The sequence below is a fragment of the Sus scrofa genome, chromosome 13, assembly GCF_000003025.6.
Source record: "Sus scrofa isolate TJ Tabasco breed Duroc chromosome 13, Sscrofa11.1, whole genome shotgun sequence".
Classification (NCBI taxonomy): Eukaryota; Metazoa; Chordata; class Mammalia; order Artiodactyla; family Suidae; genus Sus; species Sus scrofa.
In genome coordinates, this window is record NC_010455.5 from 18,162,145 (window position 1) to 18,184,158 (window position 22,014).

Here is a 22,014-nt window from a genome sequence, read left to right on the forward strand (position 1 = left end):
TCTCCTGAAAATCAGGGTATTTTTAGCTCCAGAGCAGTTGAAAGCAGATTTAAATGCATAGTGGATAATGATAAATTTCACAGCTGAGCGATTCTCAGAGGACATCTGCTCGGGTGCTATTCAAACACGATTCGACTGCCTCAGAGTGTTTATTTTTCTTTTGACAGTGATGAGTGGTGGAGTGAGAGAGTAAGGATTTCAGGATCCATCATAAGGCGATTAAACTGGCCCAGGGTCCCCTCCTAAGGGAGGCGTTGACTCTGCAGTGGCTCCAGGCTCCCCGTGGTGGGGAGATCAGATGACCAGTGGAAACTATGAGGTGGTCCTGATCTTTGTGCCCACGGGCCATGGGCACCCCCATCTGCCTTTTCCCTGCCTTCTGCAGTGACGCAGATGATCAGAAGCATTGGTTTGGAGTTCAGGGCTCCCGCATCCAGCTCCTGCTTGGATGCTTCCACTGGCTGAGAGCTCACTCGTTTTCTGTTGGGTGGGGTCAACTATTCCTGTTAGAAAGTTCCCATCTTGCTGAGCTGGCCCCTCTGTGCCTTCAACTCACTGGCCTAGAGCCGTCTCATGTAATCTGCTCCCTGGAGAGGACTAGGGAGCTGGACTGCCAGGGTTCGAAACCTAGTTCTGCTGGTCCTGACTTTGCAAACTTGGGTGAGCTACTTACCCCATATGCCTGAATTTTCCCACCTCTGACTGTGCATAGTAAATAGAACCTGCCTTGTAGGAATGTTGTGAAGATTAAATGATTTAATGATGCATGAATTGGGGAGTTTCCGGGTGGCTCAGCAAGTTAAGGATCTGTCATTGTCACTGTGGGTTTGATCCGTGGCCCAGGAACTTCCACGTGCCATGCACATGGCCAAAAAAGCCCAATATATGGCAATATATTAGAGCAATTCAATCAGATTAACTGTTGTTACTTTTATTATTTTTCCCCATAAATAGTTCCTCCTCCCAAGCCTCCCCTTTTATCTCCTTAGCCTCCATGCAGGCCGAGGATACACTCAGCTTTCACATCTGATTGCAGGGGTCTCAGGATGGTCTCTTTGACCTGGTGATGGGTGGGAGTGGGCAGGCCACATGTGCCATACCAAGGAAGCAGCAAGGCCCAGGGAACAGTGGGCTGGAGGAGCCAGGCACCGGGGGTGTGTCCCTACTCCATCAGTCACCATCCAGCCATTGTTGGCAAGCTGCTGACCCTCTGAGCCAGCAGGAGGACATGCACTCCCTTGCTGGGGTTGCCATGAAAATTCAAATGAGATGGTGTGTGGAGTGGCCGGGTGGGCTCCCTGTAGGCACTCTGTCAATAATGTGTATAGGAGCCCCTCATTGACTGATAGGAAATCCCTGTTATCTCCTTTTCAGTCTGTACATGCTGGTTTGTCAGGTGACTTCCAGAATCGATGGTGATAAAGGAGGGGGACACAGGGCCATGGTCCTAGAGGCATTGCAGAGCCGTTTTGGCAATCTAACCATTTGGAACCTAGGCCTTGACATGTTGCCATGGTAACTTCGATAAAACCATTTGGCAGGCTCCCTCCTGGCCTCTGTGGCCAGCCCCTCTGCATGTCCTTAGGTGTCTCTGTTGCCCCAGTCTTTCCCGTGGTCTGCAGTCCCAGGGCAGGCCGCAACTGAGCCAGCTTCCCTGGAGGAATGTCACCACCAGAAAGGCCTTGAAAGCTCTCCTCCAAGCCCTGAATTTAACACCTGAGGCCAAGAAGGCCCAGAGAGGTGGAGTGATTATCCCAAGGTCACACAGTGACAAGGCCAAGTGAGGCCTAGAACCCTCTAAATGTCATATATGTGCCCCTTAGTCTGGCTGCTATGCCAGGAGGGGTAACTGGGCCTGTATGGGCCCAGCCCTGGGTGTTCCTTGGCTCCTGGTCTCTGAACTGTGCCCCATCTACAAGTTTCAGCTGTTCCATCCCCAATAGAAAACATGGGCTTTGCAGGTCTTAGGCGTCTGTGCAAGTCCTCACATCTTCGAACAGCACGAAGGCAACCACAGACAATCCGTAACTGAATGGGGGTGCCGGGTTTCGAGTACAGCATCACTTACAAACACAGGCAGTTGGCCCTTAATTTACTGAGCCCTTACTAGGTTACCAGCTTCCGAAGGGCAGGTCTGTGTCTAATCTGCATGGTGTCCAGCAGAGAGCTATGCCATGAGCCAGTGCTCTAGAAATGCTAGGTTAGGGGTTATTAGAGGAAACAAAGGCAGAAACTTGAGTTGCTCCTGTGCAGCCGTCATGACCCAGCACTCCCACCCCAGGTATGATCCCTACAGAAAAGCCTGCACGCCGTTTGACCAGAGGCCACGTCATAGCAGCACTGCTTGTAGTGGCCCCCAACTGGGAACCACCCCAGTGCCAATCAGCAGAAGAATGGGTAAATAAATTGTGGTATATTCACACAATGGAGTACGATGCAGTGGTGAAAACAGATGCAGTATGTGTAGAAATAGGGCTGGGTCTCACAAACGAGACAGAGAAGGCAGAAACAACAGTAGACATTACATCCTGTATGATTCTCTTTTACATAAAGTTTAAAAATGGGAAAAGCAAACATGCCATTAGAAGTGGGAGAGTGGTTACCTTTAGTGGGAAAAGTGGTGGTGGTGGTGGGGCTATAGCACTGGTTAGGTTCTGTTTCTTTTTTTTGGCCTCACCTGTGGCACGTGAAAGTTTTTGAGGTCAGAGGTCTGACCTTAGCCACAGCAGCGACAACACCAGGTCCTTAACCTGTCACTCCATCAGAGAACTCTGTTTTATTTCTTGATCAGTGTTTCTGGTTTGTGAAAATTCATCATGCCATACACTTTGAGTGCTTTTCTGTGAATGTTACAGTTGAATAAAGCATTTGATTTTTTTTGTGGGGGCGGGCCATACCCACGGCATATGGAGGTTCCCAGGCTAGGGCTTGAATTGGAGCTGCAGCTGCCAGCCTACGCCACAGCCACAGCAACGCCAAAACCGAGCCACATATGCAACCTACACAGCTCACACAGCTCATGGCAACGCCGGGTCCCCTATCAACTGAGCGAGGTCAGGGATTGAACCCACATCCTCACGGATTCTAGTCAGCTTTGTTTCTGTTGCACCACAACAGAAACTCCAGCATTTGATCTTTTTTTTTTAATGGTTTCTACAAATAGTATTTGTCTGGTGGCTGTGATCCACTGTTCCTGTTTTGTGGCTAATGCCCTCCCCTGAGCCTGGGTCTGGGCTCTCTGTCCCTCTATCTTCTCTCTTGGTCCCTCCCCAACTTCTCTACATCCTTTTCCGCAGCAAGTGTGTGACGGCATCTCCGGGTTTCTTGTCTCTTTCACAGAACATCGTGGCCGTGGGAGCTGGGTTCTGTGATGGCCTCCGCTGTGGCGACAACACCAAAGCTGCCGTCATCCGTCTGGGGCTCATGGAAATGATTGCCTTTGCCAGGATCTTCTGCAAGGGCCAGGTGTCTACGGCCACCTTCCTGGAGAGCTGTGGCGTGGCCGACCTGATCACCACCTGCTATGGGGGCCGGAACCGCAGGGTTGCTGAGGCCTTTGCCAGGACCGGAAAGGTAGCTGCTTCCCGCCCTCCCTTCCCCCTCCCCCCCTAGCTCTGACCTAGTGTGGGCTCCTGGGCTAGGGTGTGGTGGAGACAGACGTGGTGGTTGCTGGTCTTACCCTGCTCACACCTGTCTGCCTTCACTTCAAAGGGCTTCAGTCCTAGAGTTCCCTGCTGGCTCAGCAGATTAAGGATCTGGCATTGTCACTGCAGTGGCTTTAGACACAGCTGTGGCACAGGTTCTGCCCCTGGCCCGGGAACTTACACTTGCCACGGACAGAGTCAAAAAGAAAAAAAAGCTTTAGTCATATGACCTCTGCCTTGGGTATCATTATCGTTCCTCGGCTGGGAGTTCCCCTCCTCCGCTCTCTTGAAATAAGTGGTGCTCTGGCCTTTACAGGAGATTGTTTTCATCCTTTGTTTTTTTTGTTGTTGTTTATTTATTCAGAGGATTTTTATTAAAGGGTATCGGATTGTTAGGTTCTCAGAAAGTGAAACAAGGGGAGTTCCTGTTGTGGCTCAGCAGGTTGAGAACCCAACTAGTATCCATGAGGATTTGGGTTTGATCCCTGGCCTTGCTCAGTGGGTTAAGGATCTAGTGTTGCCGTGGCTGTGGCGTAGGCCTGCAGCTGCCTGGGAACTCCCATATGCTGCAGCTGTGGTGCTAAAAAGAAAAAGAAAGTGAAACAAAGGAAAAAAAGGCAAAATAGATTAATAGATTAAGGCAGAATAGATTTTCATTCTATTTGCTATGTGTATAGAAAAAAGACCTTTTTTTTTTTTTCTTTTTTTCTTTTGTAGGTCTATTTTTCTTTTTTTAATTGAAAGACAGTTGTGTTACAGTGTTGTGTTAATTTCTGCTGTCTCGATTTGTTTTGAAGACCATCGAGGAACTGGAGAAGGAAATGCTGAATGGGCAGAAGCTGCAAGGCCCTCAGACGGCCGCTGAGGTGTACCGCATCCTCAAGCAAAAGGGCCTGGTGGACAAGTAAGTGTTCTCTCGTCCAACAGGCCAGAGAAACGGCCACCACCCCCCTCGCTCACGACTCCTGGCCGGGTCAGTGCCTGAGCACAGTTACTTGAAAGTTGTGCACAGAAAGTGAGTGGAGTAGTTCCGTCCGTCCTTTGTGTGATTAAAGGTCTGTGGCAGGAAACATCTGCCTACCCTGAAAATGAGTATTTACATAAAACATAAAACAAGAGAGAAGGGCTCATGCTTTAAGATATAGTACAAAATAGGAAGCTTGAGATTCTGGTTTGTCCTGCAGGGTGTTTGGTAAGAGCTACAAGTCACATGCTTTAAATTCGGGGGGTAGGGAAAAGATTACTTTTTTATTTTGTTTTTTTAGGGCCTCATTCGAAGCATATGGAGGTTCCCAGGCTAGGGGTCGAATCAGAGCTTATAACTGCCGGCCTACACCACAGCCACAGCAATGCCAGATCTGAGCTGTGTCTCTGACCTATACCACAGCACACGGCAATGCCAGATCCTTAACCAACTGAGCAAGGCCAGGGATCTAACCTGTGTCCTCATGGATGCTAGTCAGAATCGTTTCCACTGAGCCACAACGGGAACTCCTACTTTTTAATTTTTATAAAATGATATATAGTCTTATTGATAAAATGTCAAACAACTTAGAGAAAAGGGAAGATCAAGCCACCCCAGGACCCTAGCACTGGAGGTGCCCTGTGTTAAGATGTGGCGAGCAGCCTTGTGCGCTCCTTGTCCTACAGATGCACCCATCCGTCCTCTACTGCCCATCTAGGCCAGTTCTGGGTTAGAGGTGGCTTGGGGCAGCATGGTCTGCCGCTGGGTGGAGGCAGTAAGCCCTGAATAAGCTGCCCAGCCCTTCCTCTTGTTGATTTGCCAAGCCTGTGTCCATAATCACGATGCCACTATACCAGCCAGTAAAGGCTTATGTGGCGCAGCCCAAGTGTCCTCACCTGTCCTGTAAAACGTGGGTGCCTGGGAGAGTAGGGAGCTGGTCCCCAGCCTGCATTTTGCACCTGAAAGGGGGACACGGGGAGGTAGGTCACGGAGGTGCCTGCTGAGAGCTCCCTTGCCCTCTTCCAGGCAATCCAGATACTGCTGGTTCCTAGCAGACATCTTAGGCCACTTGTACCCAGCTCTCCCTCTCATTCAGCCATTCAGATGCCTATTGGAAGTTGGAAATGAGAGACAGACAGGGCATTCATCTTACTTCATTTGCATTTTATTTCTCTGAAATGGCTTTCACAGCCAGCCAGGCAAAGGTGGAAGCCATAAACAAGCCTCAAAGGAGAAGAACTGCCTTTCAATGGTGACTAAAAGGAAAACACCACTGAAATGATGGTTTTTCTTCTGTTCCAATAGCAGACCCTGATGCGTTGTGTGTGGTTGGAGCTCTTTTAATGACCATTAAGTCTTTATCGGGAATTTTTTAAGTCTATAAAAAAACACCTGGTGTTTGCTAATGGTATCTCCCAATCACAATTTAGAAGTGGTGTCTGTGTGCTACCAAGATAGAGTCCTAGGATCCCAGGGTAGCATACAAATAGGATACAGCCTGAAATTTGATAGGATTCTGTGCATTGATACATTGGCCAGCGTGAGTCTGTGTGTATTATCTAATTGCAGGAGGATATGGGCTGGAATGGGGTCAGTACCTGCTTCTTCAGTTTTTGTTTTTCTCTTTGTTTTTGTCTGGGCCTTGCCCAGGGCATCTGGAAGTTCCAGGGCCAAGGATTAAACCCCAGCCACTGCTGTGACAGTGCTGAGTCTTTAACCCACTGTGCCACAAGAGAACCCCAGTACCTGCCTGTTTTAAAAGCAGGTATAGGAGTTCCCTGGTGTCACAGCTGTGGCTTCAGGCATGCTATGGTGAAGGTTTGATCCCCGGCCCCAGGAATTTCTGCATGCTGCAGGCACAGCCAAAAATAAATAAATAAAGTAGGTGTAACCAACCAACAAGGTTTGTAACTGTAAGCACAGGAAACTATATTCAGTATCTTATAATAGCCTATAATGGAGAAGAATCTGAGAAAGAATACACACACACACATACATGCACACACACATGTACCTATAACTGAATCACTTTGCTCTGCGCTGAAATTCACACAATACTGTGAATCAACAATATTTCAATACAGGAGTTCCCGTTGTGGCTCAGTGGTTAACGAATCTGACTAGGAACCATGAGGTCTCGGGTTCGATCCCTGTCCTTGCTTAGTGGGTTAAGGATCCGGTGTTGCTGTGAGCTGTGATGGGGGTTGCAGACGCGGCTCGGATCCTGCATTGCTGTGGCTCTGGGGTAGGCGGATGGCTACAGCTCTGATTCGACCCCTAGCCTGGGAACCTCCACATGCCGCGGGAGCGGTCCTAGAAATGGCAAAAGACCAAAAAAAAAATTCAATACAAATTTAAAAATTAAAATAAAAAAGCAGGTATAATCAAGTAGGACAAGCCCATCTCTCCCCAGTCCCATCCCATTTTCTTTCTCCTGATTAGAAATTGAGCAGGCTGTGCCTGTGCTGAGTGAGGTGGCTGCTGGATCAAGGGCACTTCTCCCAGGCTGAGTGTGGAGCCATGGGGGCCAGGGGCGGGGGCGGGGGGTCCCTTCCTCCTTTGCATCCACCCCCGGCCACACAGGCAGAGTGCCGTGTCCTTCCAGTTTTCCCTTTGCACTGCCTCTTACCTGGATTTCTTTTTCTCTTCCAGCCATCATCACCTTGGTCTTCCTCCATTTCCTCCTCCCCTCCCTGCTATCAAAAGAGCAGTGAGCAGGAGGGCAGCGAGTGGCCTTATGGCTCACTAACCATGTGGTCTTGGGCAGGTCATGATTTTAGCTGTCCTGTGCCCCAGTTTCTTAAGCCACAAAAATCAAACGGGTGGACCAGATGGCTGCCGTGGTTCCTTCTGACTCAGGCTTCCTGCTGTCTTAGGTCCACAGGCCTTAGGTAGGCATCAGGGGCAGCTGCTCAGTCCAGTACCCACTTAGCTTCTAACAGCATGTCCTGTGACCTCTGCTTTAGTTAAAGTGGACCTCCCTTTGTCCTCAAGCACCTCCTTCTCGGACTTGTGTGTGCACCTGTCTTGAGGTTTGACCTGTCTGGACACCCCCTTTACGAGCATCTTTAACATCAGAGCCCTTAGGGCAGCCCAGGTCTGACCTCAGAGAGCCTCTTCCACATCCTCCAGAGCAAATCGCTGTCCCTGCTTTACTGTTTAGAGCTGTGGTCAGAAAACTTTTTCTGTAAAGAATCACATCACAAATTTCATCTTTGTAGGCTACATGCAAGTCTCTGCCATGTAGTCTTTGCTTCTTTTTATAGCCCTTTAAAAGTATGAAAATCATTCTTGGCTTGCAGATAATACAGAAAGAGGTCACAGGCCAGACTCACTTCTCTAGCCATGGTTTGCTAACCCTGGTTTAGACATTGTTGCTGCTAACATGATATGGACTTACTACATAAACTTACAATTTTACTTTTATTCTTCAAATTTGGTGGAGGCGGGGTGTAGCAGGGGAGGGCACATGCTTTTAGAATTAACAAAAAGTCACATAAAAAAGGCACACGGGGATTCCCACATGAGATGGAGGTAACTTTCACGGAGTTCAATGAACTTTCCATGGAACCCTTTCATTTGTGCGACAGGTAACGAACTCCATGGTCTGCTCTGTCCCTTTTCTTCAGTTTAGGATGTATTTTGAAGATTATTCCACATCTACACCTGGGGGTCTCATTTAATGGCTGCAGAACATTCTACAGTGTGGGAGAACCTCAGTTTATTTAACTAATATCCTCTTGATAGACATTCAAGTTGTCCAGGTTTTTTTTTTCTTTTTTTCCTCCCTTTTTACGGCTGTACCTGCGGCATATGGAAGTTCCCAGGCTAGGGGCTGAATTACAGCTGCAGCTGGCAGCCTACACCACAGCCACAGCAACTCAGGATCTAAGCCACATCTGTGATCTACACCACAGCTCATGGCAATGCCAGATACTTAACCCACTGAGCGAGGCCAGGGCTTGAACCTGCATCCTCATGGATACTAGTCAGATTTGTTACTGCTGAGCCACAACAGGAACTCCCTGGTGTTGACCCTTTCTGAGGCCTCTCTTCTTGGCCTATAAATGGTGGTCTTCTCCTTGAATCTCCTCATGCTTGTGCTCTGTGCATGTCTGAGTCCTAGTCTCCTTTTCTTACAGGGACACCAGCCATATTGGTTTAGGGCCCATCCTACTGAACCAACCTCCTTTTTTTTTTTTAAACCTTTCCTAGGGCTGCTCCCTCGGCATATGGAGTTCCCAAGCTAGGGGTCTAATCTGAGCTGTAGCCACTGGTCTACACCAGAGCCACAGCAACGTGGGATCCGAGCCGATTCTGCAACCTACACCACAGCTCACAGCAACACCAGATCCTTAACCCACTGAGCAAGGCCAGGGATCGAACCTGCAACCTCATGGTTCCTAGTCAGATTTGTTAACCACTGCGCCACAACAGGAACTCCTCGGTTACCTCCTTAAATGCCCTGTCTTCAAGTAGTCACATTCTGAGGTACAGGAGGCATTGGATGAATTTAGGGTGGGGACACAATCGGCCCATAATTGTGTTGTCAGCTCCTTGAGGAGTGGGACCTCATTTATAACACTGTACATCCTTGTGCCTCACCTGAAGCTGGACTCATCTAAACCCGTGGTGTCCATTAATGGGAGAGGTGATTGATCACTTTAGGTCAATTTTTTTTAATGAAATGTTGTCTTTCATTTTCCTTTCACTCCCAACCTTCTTTAGAGAGTTCCCCAAACTGATCTAATGGGCTCGGTAGCATTTTAAATGATAGAAAGTAGCATTTAGATGGATGTTATATCCTAGTGGTTGAGTGTTGGCCCCAGAATCAGAAACCTTGTCCAGTTTCCTCTTCTATAGAATGGGGATAATGATATCTACCTCATAGGTTGGTTGTGAGGGTTAAATATGTTACTTTTTTATAGAAATCCCCCTTCCCCTCACATTCTGTATGTCTTGCTATATCCTGTCTACAGAACACACATGGGAAGTACTGGTTGTGAAAGTTGGCTCTGAGAGCAACACCCAGTACTTTTGGCTCTGAGAGTTAAAACGCCTTGAGGAGTAGGGTTTTCCTCACATAACAAAGAGTCTGCAGATGGACATTATTGGTCTTGGCTCAGTGCCTCTGGATTAGAATCTTGGTCATCCTGTTAGCCTTCCCTCAAAGGCTCAAGATGGCTGCAGCAGCTCCAAGCATCACATACAATACTACACTCAATGTCAGGGAGCAAGGGCAGTCTGGGGTAGCAGATCTTTCCTCCTGTGCCTCTCAGGGAGATAAATATCTTCCCCAGAAACAGTCCGAGATGTATTATGCCTTGCTGGTCAGAACTTGTTTCCTTGGCCAATTCTAGGTGAAAGAAAGGCTGGGGAAGTGAGCATTAGGCTATTTTAAACCTTGATAAGGAGAGAAGGGGGTTGGGAATGGCTTTGAGTGGCCACTGCTACCTTGCTTGAGGGACATACATGTTGTTTTCATCTTAGAAACAGGGAAACTAAGCCATGAAGGGACAGAAGAAGGAGTTGAAATCTCCAGGCTATAACTCTCATTCACAAATATTCATTCAGCAAACACTCACTGGGCACCTGGCCCTTGCCTGCATTGTGGCAGGCCCTGCTGATGCAGAGGTGAACAAAACAGGCTTGGGCTCTGTCCTCTCAGGGCTGACAGTTTAGGACCCAGTGACTATGGCACAGCTGTGTTTATGAGTTGTTGTTTATTGCACACACAGCATATTGCCAAGTGTTGTACTGTGCACCTTACATGTAAGTCACTTACTACAACAGTCCTAAGTGTCCAACCCATTTTGTATATGAGTCCGGGGGGTCAGAGGGGTTATGAAACCTGCCCAAAGTTAATAGGCTTGATTTGATTAAGTCTACCTGACTCTGAAAAATAGCAAAACATTCTGAACCTTTGCAACCCATGATGACAGGCTATCATAAAGACTTGCATAACCCATCGGTACTGTTTGCTATTCTTAACTTACGTTGTTGTTACAGGCTGCTTCACTAGATCATTTTCAGAATGGCTTTTAAGATTCTCTAGATGCTTTCAAGCTAATTTTGGGCCCTGTGTGTGTGTGTGTGTGTGTGTGTGTGTGTGTGTTTAAAAGCCTGATTGAAATTACTTAGTTATTTCCTTAGTGATTTCTGCCATGGGGGAAAGAAAAAAAATATTCACTGAGCCAGCCATACCCTGGGATAACGTTATCTTTTCTTACAGTGGATTATTAGCTTATTCCTTTGTTCCCTCATCCATTTCAAACTTTCCCTTATACCTGCGTTCACATCTTGGAAGAAAAAGCACAGTAACTCCAGCTTCCAGCAGGAGATCAGCACCTTGCTAATTGTAGGTTCCCCATGCTGATTCTTGCAGGAGTATTCCAGGTCTGCATTATTTTATGGGGCTGAGTGGGTTGCCTCATCTTCATCCTTGAATGATTCATTCTAGAGAAGCAAGAGCAGTAACCTCCTTGCAGTTTAACATTTATTCTCCAACCTTTTAAGCGAGTGACACAGAGATCTTTGATGGCTCAGTAGGTTAAGGATCTGGCATTGTCATCACTGTGGTTCGAGTCACTGCTGTGGCGCGAGTTTGATCCCTAGCCTGGAAACTTCCATATGCCACGGGCACAGACAAAAAAAAAAAAATAAAAAACTGAAATGAACACACAAAACATAAAAAACTGAAATGAACAAAATAAAGGAGTGACAGAAACTTGGACTCATTCTGATTTGGCCAAGAGTCTGACCACAACTCTTGATGTCAGGATCATCCTGGGAAGATTACCCTGTGACTTGGCCACAGGCAGGGCTTGCCAAACAGTGAGGGGGAGGATGACTTAGATTGCACCAAGGCCTTTATTATTTGGTCTGCAGAGGCTCTCTGGGGACCAGATGATAAAAGAGTGTGAAGGTGATCGCTGTGTCCCCATAGTAGCTCACGTAACCTGCAAGCTTAGGCAGGACAGAGACACTGGTTGGTTCTCTGAGGTGGACCAGATAGCTTAACTTGTCTTTCCCCATTCCTCCCACCAGGTTTCCATTGTTTACTGCCGTCTACCAGATCTGCTATGAAGGCAGGCCCGTCCAAGAGATGTTGTCTTGTCTCCAGAGCCATCCAGAGCATATATAAAGTGAATCACACAGCAGGTCAGGGAGAGGCCCGCCTCTCTGATCAGTCATTGGCATTCAGATGGAAACCAGGACTTGGCAACAATATCTTGGCTTGACTGTAATCCCATCCTGGATAGGTATGAATTTTTACAGGTTCATTTTTGAATTGTGAGGTGAAGTTCACTGGCTAAGATATTACTGAGCAACCACCAGATACACATATGGGACCGTGTGAGTGCGTATTCCTTTCTCCTTCTGTGGATGTTTCTGTGAACCAAAATTAAAGGCCCTTTTTAAAAATTACTTTTGAAAATTTCCCACAGTGGTAGCTTCTAAGATTGGAACTATCACAGCTAAAAGTTTTGGATCTAATTCATATGTATTTCAGTGGAGGAGTTTTTTTTTGTTTTTGTTTTTGTTTTTTCTCTTAAGGTTAAACTCTAACCAGCATTAACATGGTAGTGTGGACAAGTGAGTGGGTTCAAAGGTGAATATACTGTAACTTTTAAACACTATCTCAGAACCAGCATATTTAACAACTACAGTTGTGAGTTCTTTTTTTTTTTTTTTTAACAATTACATGTTTTAAATTAGGTAATCCGCTTATATGTATATTCCTCTCACTCCAGTTTTCTGCAATTTTAGCCTCCTTTCTCTTCATTAGCTCTCAGAATGTGCTTTCATAAAGGCTCGGTCATGGCAGAAGTCAGAAAACTCATCTGGGATTTTCCTGCTGTGACTGACACATTCTGATTAAGGATGCTTTTTGTCAGGTAGTACTTTTGTGCAAACATTTCCTTTAAGCCTCACAGATCTCCTGAAAGGGGGCTGCTGTTATCCCTCTTTTAAGATGCAGTCACTCTGCTGGGTCTTCTGGCAGGTAGGGGCAGAGCCAGGGTCAAGCCCAATGCTCCACCCCAACCCTAAGGCCAGGATTTGCTCGGATCTCACTGGGCTGGTTTGTTCTCCTACTAATTGGTTGTAGCAGATGCCACACACAGCCTTTCCTGAGGCCATAGGTGGGCTTCCTGCAGCCAAGGTTTGTGTGGGTCCTTGTCTAGAAGGATGCCACTCAAACTGTGGACCTTACACTGTCACAGGTTCCCAGGTCCCACCCAGACCTCTGAAGTGGGTATTGTATTTCTGCTTTGACATGCCTCCCACGTGTTCCGATGCGCACTACAGTTGGACAACCACTACTGTAGAAAACTTACTTTCGACTGGCATTTCTCAAACCATGTTCCATAGGAAACAAGTGTCCTGGGATCCAGTGGTGGTTCCGCGTGTTCCCTGGCAAGGTCCAGTGAGTTTGGGAAAAGCCGCATCTATACACCCCTCTTGAAGCAGCAGAATATATGTTAGTGGAACCTGTTTATTTAACCCAGCATGTCTCAGACAGATTATGGAGTTGTTTTTTTTTTGTTTGTTTGTTTTTGGTTTTTTTTTTTGGCAAGTAAACTTGCCAGGATTTCCAAGGAAACACCCTTCCAGGCTGAGGTGACCTTAGGACAGCTCAGCTCGAGTATACCCTTCACTCTGCCAGAAATGAGGATGAATGGCTATCTGTGGTTTGTTAGTTCTGAACCTTTAGAGTTCAGGTCTGTCTTGGACCTTTGATGAAGCTTTAAGGTGACACCATCAGCCAACCAAGTGGATGTCAACCTCGCTGAAACGCACATTATGTGGACTAAGTGCTTTTAATTCTAGAATTAGAATGGGAATTACTGTATCTTCGTAAATGTGATTGGTTTCAGGATAGCATTACACTTAATAAATGTTAAGGGAATGTGTGAATGTCGCTTATGCTTTCATGGATGTTTCAGTCACTTTGAGATTTTTTGACTTTTTAAATTTTCCAGCTTGGGTCTTTTTTTCCTTCTACACCTAAAATGATTATAGACTAGATTTCGTGGGAATTTGAAACTCCTACATGCAGAAGTAACTGAAAGCACATAATATGCTGCAGGTTTCTTTGATTTTAGTGCCACTATTAAGTCAATCAATTTTTGCTTGTCTCATAATTAATCTTTTTTAAAGTTTGTACATAGGTAACAAAGTGTTACTTTTAAAGATACATAAAGGGCTGTAAGCTAATCGTGTCTATTAAGTGGGATCATCAGACATGAGGAATTGGGATTTTGTCCTTTGTATGGTCTCATCTGCATTTCACCTTCCTACACTGGGTTTGTACTTGTGTGTTTTTTCTTTGTAAACACCCTCTTTCCACTCTGAAGTCTCTGACTGTACCTATTCAACATACTTCTAATATTCTGCACATATGGAAAAAGGTAAATTTTATATCAGTTTGTGCTTTGCTAACTGTAGATATTTATTACTCTACGAGTTCTCTATTTTTATAACCACCTCTGGTCCATCATTTCTTTTAATTCACCTTTCTTACTAATTCTGGTAATAGGGGAGGGAGACATCTAGAAGAGAAGCTTAATTTATATTGTTTCAGCCAGTCTGTGAATGTAAAAACTACACTGTTGCCTTGCTATAGTCCAGCCTCCTCTAATGTGAAGCATACATCTGTCCTGAAACCCACCCTAGCAGGTGGGGTGAAGCTAAACTCCTTCTGGTGAATTTCATTTAACTCTTAGTTGTAACATGGCCCCATTGGCGTCAGCCCACAGAGTGATGAGGTGCTGCTGTACAAGAGAATCAGTCTTCAATTTTTCCACTAGCTCTAACTAAGAGACGTTTCCCTACACATGTACTATCTTTTTTTACAGATTGTGGGTGAATATGATTTAAAAGCTTGGTTTAATAAACATTGAATCCCAAACCTATGTCACTGATCCTGTTTGTTTGTTTATATATTCATTTATTTATTTATTTTTGTCTTTTTAGGGCCATAGCCACAGCATATGGAGGTTCCCCGGCTAGGGGTTGAATTGGAGCTGAAGCTGCTGACCTATGCCATAGCCCAGCGATGCCAGATCCAAGTCATGTCTTCAACCTATATCACAGTTTATGGCAACTGTGGATTCCTGACCCACTGAGCAAGGCCAGGGATCAAACCTGCATCCTTATGGATACTAGTCAGGTTCATTACCACTAAGCCACAACGGGAATTCCTGATCCTGTTTTGTTTTGTTTTGTTTTTTATTTATTTATGCTTTTTTAGGGCCACATCTGTGATATGGAAGTTCCCCGGCTAGAGGTCAAATTGGAGCCACAGCTGCTGGCCTATACCACAGCTCACGGCAATGCTAGATTCCTGACCCACTGAGCGAGGCCAGGGATCAAACCTGCATCCTCATGGATACTAGACGAATTCATTTACACTGTACCACAACAGGAACTCTTCCTGTTTTTTTTGTTTTTTTTTTTAAATCAGCTTATTTCATAGTTTCGTTTATTTAGGTCAGCAGCTTTTTTTCTTCCTTGTCAAATTGTGTAGCATGAACAATAATAAAATAAGGCTATTTTTAAAAGAAAGGCTTCATCTCCAGTGCACTCCTCAAATACATCTGCTTCCATTTGTCTGTGTTCCCTTCCATTGCTTACTCATCTATTTTTGTTTTTTTTTTTTTTTTTTTTTTTTTCTTTTTGCCATTTCTTGGGCTGCTCCTGTGGCATATGGAGGTTCCCAGGCTACGGGTCTAATCAGAGCTGTAGCTGCTGGCCTACGCCACAGCAACCTCATGCAACCTCATGGTTCCTAGTCGGATTCGTTAACCACTGAGCCACGACGGGAACTCTTCATCTGTATATATAGTCACAGCATAGGATGGAGGCCTTCCTGTTCCAGGCATCCAGTGGACCAATGTGATGGAAATCCCTAGGAGCCTGTAGCTAACAGAGAGCTGATGGCCAGAGCAGTAAGGCTTTGAGGTGGCTCTGTGGCTACAGGGGAGGGCATGGGAATGCTCTGTTATTGCCTAGGGGTTTGGGTTATAAAGCTTATGCTAGGGAGTTCCCGTCGTGGCGCAGTGGTTAACGAATCCGACTAGGAACCATGAGGTGGCGGGTTCGATCCCTGCCCTTGCTCAGTGGGTTAACGATCCGGCGTTGCCGTGAGCTGTGGTGTAGGTTGCAGACGCGGCTCGGATCCCGCGTTGCTGTGGCTCTGGCTCTGGCGTAGGCCGGTGGCTACAGCTCCGATTCAACCCCTAGCCTGGGAACCTCCATATGCCGCAGGAGCGGCCCAAGAAATAGCAACAACAACAACAACAACAAAAGACCAAAAGACAAAAATAAATAAATAAATAAATAAAGCTTATGCTAGAACTAGAGCCCTCCAAGGGCTACACTGCTGGGGGAAAAATGGGCTAAGAAAATGCACATATGGACACAAGTGAGGAATTTGGTTTCCAGGTGGAGAAAAAGTTCTCTGCTAAACACTTGTAATCATGACAGCACCCCAAGCAGGCTTTAGGTTTGAATTTTTAAAATTTTTTAAATTTCTTTTTTCTTTTTATAGCCTCACCTGCAACATATGGAAGTTTTCAGGCTAGGGGTTGAATTGGAGCTGTAGCTGCAGCCTATGCCACCGCCAGAGCAACATCAGATCTAAGCCAAATATGTGATCTAAGCTGCAGCTGGTGGCAACACTGGATCCTTAACCCACTGAGCAAGGCCAGAGATTGAACCTGCATCCTCACAGAGACAATGTCAGGTCCTTAACCCGCTGAGCCACAGTGGGAACTTATGGTTTGAATTTTTATATCCAGGAGCCACAAGTCAAAAGTTAGCATAAAATCAGAACTTGGGACTTCACTGGTGGCTCAATGGGTAAAAGATTCAGGCACTGTCACTGCTCTAGCTTGGGTTCAGTGCCTGGCCTGGGAACTTCCACATGCTGCAGGCTCTGGAAGAGCCAAAAACAAGGAAAAAATCAGAACTTGGGCCAGTAAGTAATGCCAGTACGTAGCTGGCAGAAGCAAACAAAAATACCTGCAGAAATCACTGCAGATCCAGGCTACACAGGCTTCCCATAAATACTCACTTTCCATAAATATTCTCTACTGAATATGCAATTTTAAAATTATAAAGTAATTATAGAAGAGTTCATTATGAGTGAAAGTCAACAGATTTTTTTTTAAACAGAAGAAGTAGATACCCAAGGGTTTTAGATATTTAATTGAGCAAAATGAGTGATACTTTGAAAGATAATTTCAAAAATAGCAATTTTAAAAGAGGGTTAAAGTATTAAGGTCAAATTACTATGGGGGGCAGGGAACAAATTGAAAGCCAAATTGAAAAGCCTATTAGAATATCAAGAAATGAATATATGTAATTTAAATTATGTCATTGGACAGATTAAAGAGTTTTGGCAGAGCTGCAGATGCAATTAGCAAACTGGAAAATAGATCTGAGGCTGTTAACAGAAAGTAGCAAAGAAAATAGCTGAGAATTTAAAAGGTTAAGTAGAGGATACATCTGATAAGAGTTTCAGAAGAAAGTAGAGGGAGAGACTTTTTTTTGTCTTTGTCTCTTTATGGCCACACCCACAGCATATGTATGTTCCCAGGCTAGGGGTCTGGAGCTGCAGCTGTGGGTCTACGCCAGAGCCACAGCAAGTGAGATCTGAGCCACGTCTGTGACCTACAACACAGCTCGAGGCAATGCCAGATCCTAAACCCACTGAGCGAGGCCAGGGATCATGGTTCCTAGTTGGATTCATTTTGGCTGCGCCACAGCGGGAACTCCAAGAGAGGCGATTTTTGAAAAAATAAAGTCTGAAATTTGTCCAGAATTGTATGCAATCAATTTTGTTATTCTCCTGAATATACTTCCATTAAAATTTTACCATGTGGTCTTTTTAACTTTTTATGACTCCTTGTAAGATAAGTTGATGATAAACTTTTTCCTTCCCTCCCTCCTTCCCTTCCTGGAAATAAATTGTATGAGAAAGCTATCAGGATGATCTACTAATTTACTGAAGGTCTAATTTGAGTTCTGAAGCAAGCTCTGTTCCTTTGGTTTGAATGGAAAGTGTAGCACTGTGGAAAGATGTGGGTTCCAGATCTGGCTTCACTGTTTTAGTATCCATTTAGTCAAGTAGCACAGTCTTTTGTGAAGTGCATTTTCCTCATTGGTAAATGGTATAATATCCATACAGTCTAGCTCAAAGGATTATTCTTTTTTGTCTCTCTTTTTTTTTTTTTTTTTTTTCCAGGGCTGTACCCACAGCTTATGGATGTTCCCAGGCTAGGGGTCAAATCAGAGCTATCACTGCTGCCTACACCACAGCCAAAGCAATGCCAGATCCAAGTCATGTCTGCAACCTACACCACAGCTCACGGCAATGCCACAGCTCACAGCAAAGCCACAGCTCAAAGCAAGGCCAGGGACGGAACCCAAATCCTCATAAATACTAGTCCGGTTTGTTACTACTGAGCCACTCAAAGGATTATTGTGAAGATCAGTGAAAATCAGGAAATCTTAACATATTAAAGGAGAGGAAAAAAGAAAAGAAATATGAGACCTCCCTGGTGGCTTAGCGAGTTATGGATCTAGTATCACTGTGGTGGCTCATGTCACTGCCATGGCCTGGGTTCAGTCCCAAGCCTGAGAACTTCTGCATGCTGCAGACACAGCCAAAGAAAAGAAAAAGAAAGATATAGTAATAGCTGCTTGTGGCAGAGACAATTATTTAAATTTTTTTTTTTTTTTTTTTTTGTCTTTTTGTTGTTGTTGTTGTTGCTATTTCTTGGGCTGCTCCCGCGGCATATGGAGGTTCCCAGGCTAGGGGTCGAATCGGAGCTGTAGCCACCGGCCTACGCCAGAGCCACAGCAATGTGGGATCCGAGCCGCGTCTGCAACCTACACCACAGCTCACGGCAACGCCGGATCGTTAACCCACTGAGCAAGGGCAGGGACCGAACCCGCAACCTCATGGTTCCTAGTCGGATTCGTTAACCACTGTGCCACGACGGGAACTCCCCTAAATTTTTTTTTCTAAGATAGAGTAACTACATTTCCCAGCCTCCCCCACAGTTAGGTGGTTGAATTCTGGCCAGTGACATAAGGAAGAAAAATACTACTTCCAGGTTATGTTGTGTTTGTGTCTTCACTCTTTTGTGTGCTGACTGGGCATTAGTTTCCAGGATGACCTGGGCATACCATATGTTGGAACTTAAAGCCTGGATTCCTACATGACTGTGGAGAAAATCCCCCCACCCTCGGTCCATGTTGGACTATGACAGGTACAAGAATCATTATTAGGCCTCTGAGGTTGAAGGGTTATTTGTTACGGCAGGTAGTGTAACTTAACCTAGGACGTTTTAAAAAAGCATTTGAGGACTTAAGAGTTCAAACTTACATAGAGTTCCCTTCGTGGCTCAGCGATTAACAAACCCAACTAGGATCCATGAGGGTGTGGGTTCGATCCCTGGCCTTGCTCATTGGGTTAAAGATCCGGCATTGCCTCGAGCTATGGTGTAGGTTGCAGACAAGGCTCGGATCCCATGTTGCTGTGGCTGTGGTGTAGGCCTGCAGCTGTAGCTCCAATTCTACCCCTAGCCTGGGAACTTCCATATGCCATGGGTGTGGCCCTAAAAAGAAAAAAAAAAAGTTGGAAGTTAACAGAACTATCAGGAGATTAGTTAGAATACATATGTTGGTCACTACAGCATCCTAGTATCTATTTTGGCATCCCTTGTTTGGACTTGGGAGGCTTGTTGGAATATGGTAGGGCACATTTGTGGATGTGTCTATTTCTCTCCTCCCTGGACTGACTAGCTCAGTCCACACTTTTTTTTTTTTTTTTTTTTTTTTGCTTTTTACAGCCACACCCTCAGCATGTGGAGGTTCCCAGGCTAGGGGTCTAATCAGAGCTACAGCTGCCAACCTACACCACAACCACAGCAACGCCAGATCTGAGCCACATCTTCAACCTACACTGCAGCTCACAGCAACGCCAGATCCTTGACCCACTGAGCAAAGTCAGGACTCGAACCCTCAACCTCGTGGTTCCTAGTCGGATTCGTTTCTGCTGTGCGACGACAGGAACTCCAGCTAAGTCCACACTTAGTATGTGTAACTGGCTCGCCTTCAGAATTAATGCTGCCAAGGTCTGGGATTTATAACGTGCTGCTTTTTTTTTCCCCCCACGCCTATGGAATACAGAAATTCCAGGGTCAGGGATTGTACAGCGGTGACCCAAGCTGCTGCAGTGACAATGCCCCATCTTTAACCTGCTGCACCATAGGAAAACGCCAGCATGTGCTTCATTAACATACTTAAGTTGTGGAGTTCCCATTGTGGCTCAGTGGTTAACAAATCCAACTTGGAACCATGAGGTTGCAGGTTTGATCCCTGGCCTCGCTCAGTCGGTTAAGAATCTGGCATTGCCATGAGCTGTGGTGTAGGTTGAAGACTTGGCTCAGATCCCATGTTGCTGTGGCTGTGGTGTAGGCCAGCAGCTGTAGCTCAGATTCAACCCTAGCCTGGGAACCTCCATATGCCTTGGGTGAGGCCCTAGAAAGACAACACAAAACAAAAACTTAGGTTGTATCCTTAAATTGTCTTCCTCATTTCAAAAGTTTATAATTAGAAATGTCAGTAGATTTTAGATAAATCTACATGCTAGCTGTCAGCTCTAAAACGTTGTTTTGGCTTCCATTCAAAAACTAAAAAAATGGGAGTTCCCGTTGTGGCTCACTAAGTTAAGAACCCATCTGGTATCCATGAGGATGTGGGTTTGATCCCTGGCCTTGTTCAGTGGGTTAAGGATCTGGCATTGTCTTCTATCTACGACAAGAGATAGATGATGTGGCTTGGATCCGACATTGCTATGGCTGTGGTGTAGACTGGCAGCTGAAGTTCTGATTCGACCCCTATCCTGGGAACCTCCATATGCCGCGGGTACAGCCCAAAAAAGACCAAAAAAAAAAAAAAATCTAAAAAATGAAACCTCTTCTTCGAATTATATACATTGTAAGTGAAACCAAGGCATTGGAAAGTACCTTACCATTGACCTTACTGCTCCATGTAATTTGTCAAGTTGGTGTTATTCAACTTGCTGCAAATGGAAATGCATTTGTGGTGTGATGGAAGTGTTACTGGTGATTCTTTTTTGTTATTGCTCTTATTTTAAAATTATTTTTGATGGGTGACAGTCACTTGGTGCAAAAATAAAGCCCATTTCCCAAGTAGCCACTGTTACTAGTTTCTAAGGTGGTCTTCTAGAATTTCATTTTATATAAGCAAATATATGCTTATTCCCTTCCTTATTCTTGTATACAAGATAGAGCTTACTACACACATCTTGCCTTTTTCAGTTAACATTGTCTTGGGAGTTCCTTTTGCGGCTCAATAGGTTAAGAACCCAACTAGTATCCATGAGGATGCAGGTTCAATACTTGGACTTGCTTGGTGAGTTAAGGATCTGGCATTACTGCAAGCTGTGGTATAGGCTGCAGATGCAACCTGCATTGCAGTGGTTGTGGCGTAGGCCAGCAGCTGCAGCTCCAATTTGATGCCTAGCCTGGGAACCTCCATATATCACAGGTGGGGCCCTAAAAAGAAACAAAAACAAAAACCAAGAATATTAGGTCTTGACCATCTTTCGTATCAGCTGCTTATTTTATTTTACTTTATTTCTTTTTGTCTTTTTGCCTTTTCTAGGGCCGCTCCCATGGCATATGGATATTCCCAGGCTAGGAGTCTAATCGGAGACGTAGCCACCGGCCTACACCAGAGCCACAGCCATGCGGGATCTGAGCCAAGTCTGCAACCTACACCACAGCTCACGGCAACTCGAGGCCAGGGATCAAACCCGCAACCTCATGGTTCCTAGTCGGATTCGTTAACCACTGCACCATGACAGGAACTCCAGAGATGGTAATTGTTAAAGGTAGTATTTGAACTCAGAGGTCACTCTCAGAGTTTGGGTTCTTAAGTTTTAGGCTTTGAGTAATGGCTGTTCATGGTTAAGCTAATCAGTGATTGGAAGGGTCCAAAGTGCAATCACTGAAAAAGTCTTTCTGCAAACTTGCATACATATCCTATATTCACGCATGTATCAGATTTTTAAATACTCTATTAGATTTTAAATACTGCTCTAAAACCTTCTTTCACAGTGTTTTTTGGGGGCCCTGCCCATGGCTAGGCATCAAACCCACACCATAGCAGGGACTCTAGCTGCTGCAGTGACACCGGATCCTTAACCTGCTGCACTGCAGGAGAACTCTTTTACGGTTGTTTTGTTTTGTTTTGTTTTGTTTTAGCTGCCCTGTAGCATATAGAGTTTCCAAGCCAGGGGTCCTATCTGAGCTATAGTTGCAACCTGTGCCACAGCTCGGCAACACCAGATCCTTAACCCATTGT

The 22,014-nt window shown here is 45.5% G+C and overlaps 1 protein-coding gene across 1 annotated transcript in view; it reads left to right on the forward strand.

Moving 5' to 3' along the window:
- GPD1L (glycerol-3-phosphate dehydrogenase 1-like) overlaps positions 1 to 14,525 on the forward strand; it is a 50,199-nt gene extending 35,674 nt beyond the window's left edge. Inside the window, exons 6-8 of the mRNA XM_003483139.4 lie at positions 3,340 to 3,573; positions 4,442 to 4,548; positions 11,656 to 14,525. Coding sequence (XP_003483187.1) covers positions 3,340 to 3,573; positions 4,442 to 4,548; positions 11,656 to 11,752 — 438 coding nt within the window. The 3' untranslated portion in view covers positions 11,753 to 14,525. The remainder of the gene's footprint in view (positions 1 to 3,339; positions 3,574 to 4,441; positions 4,549 to 11,655) is intronic.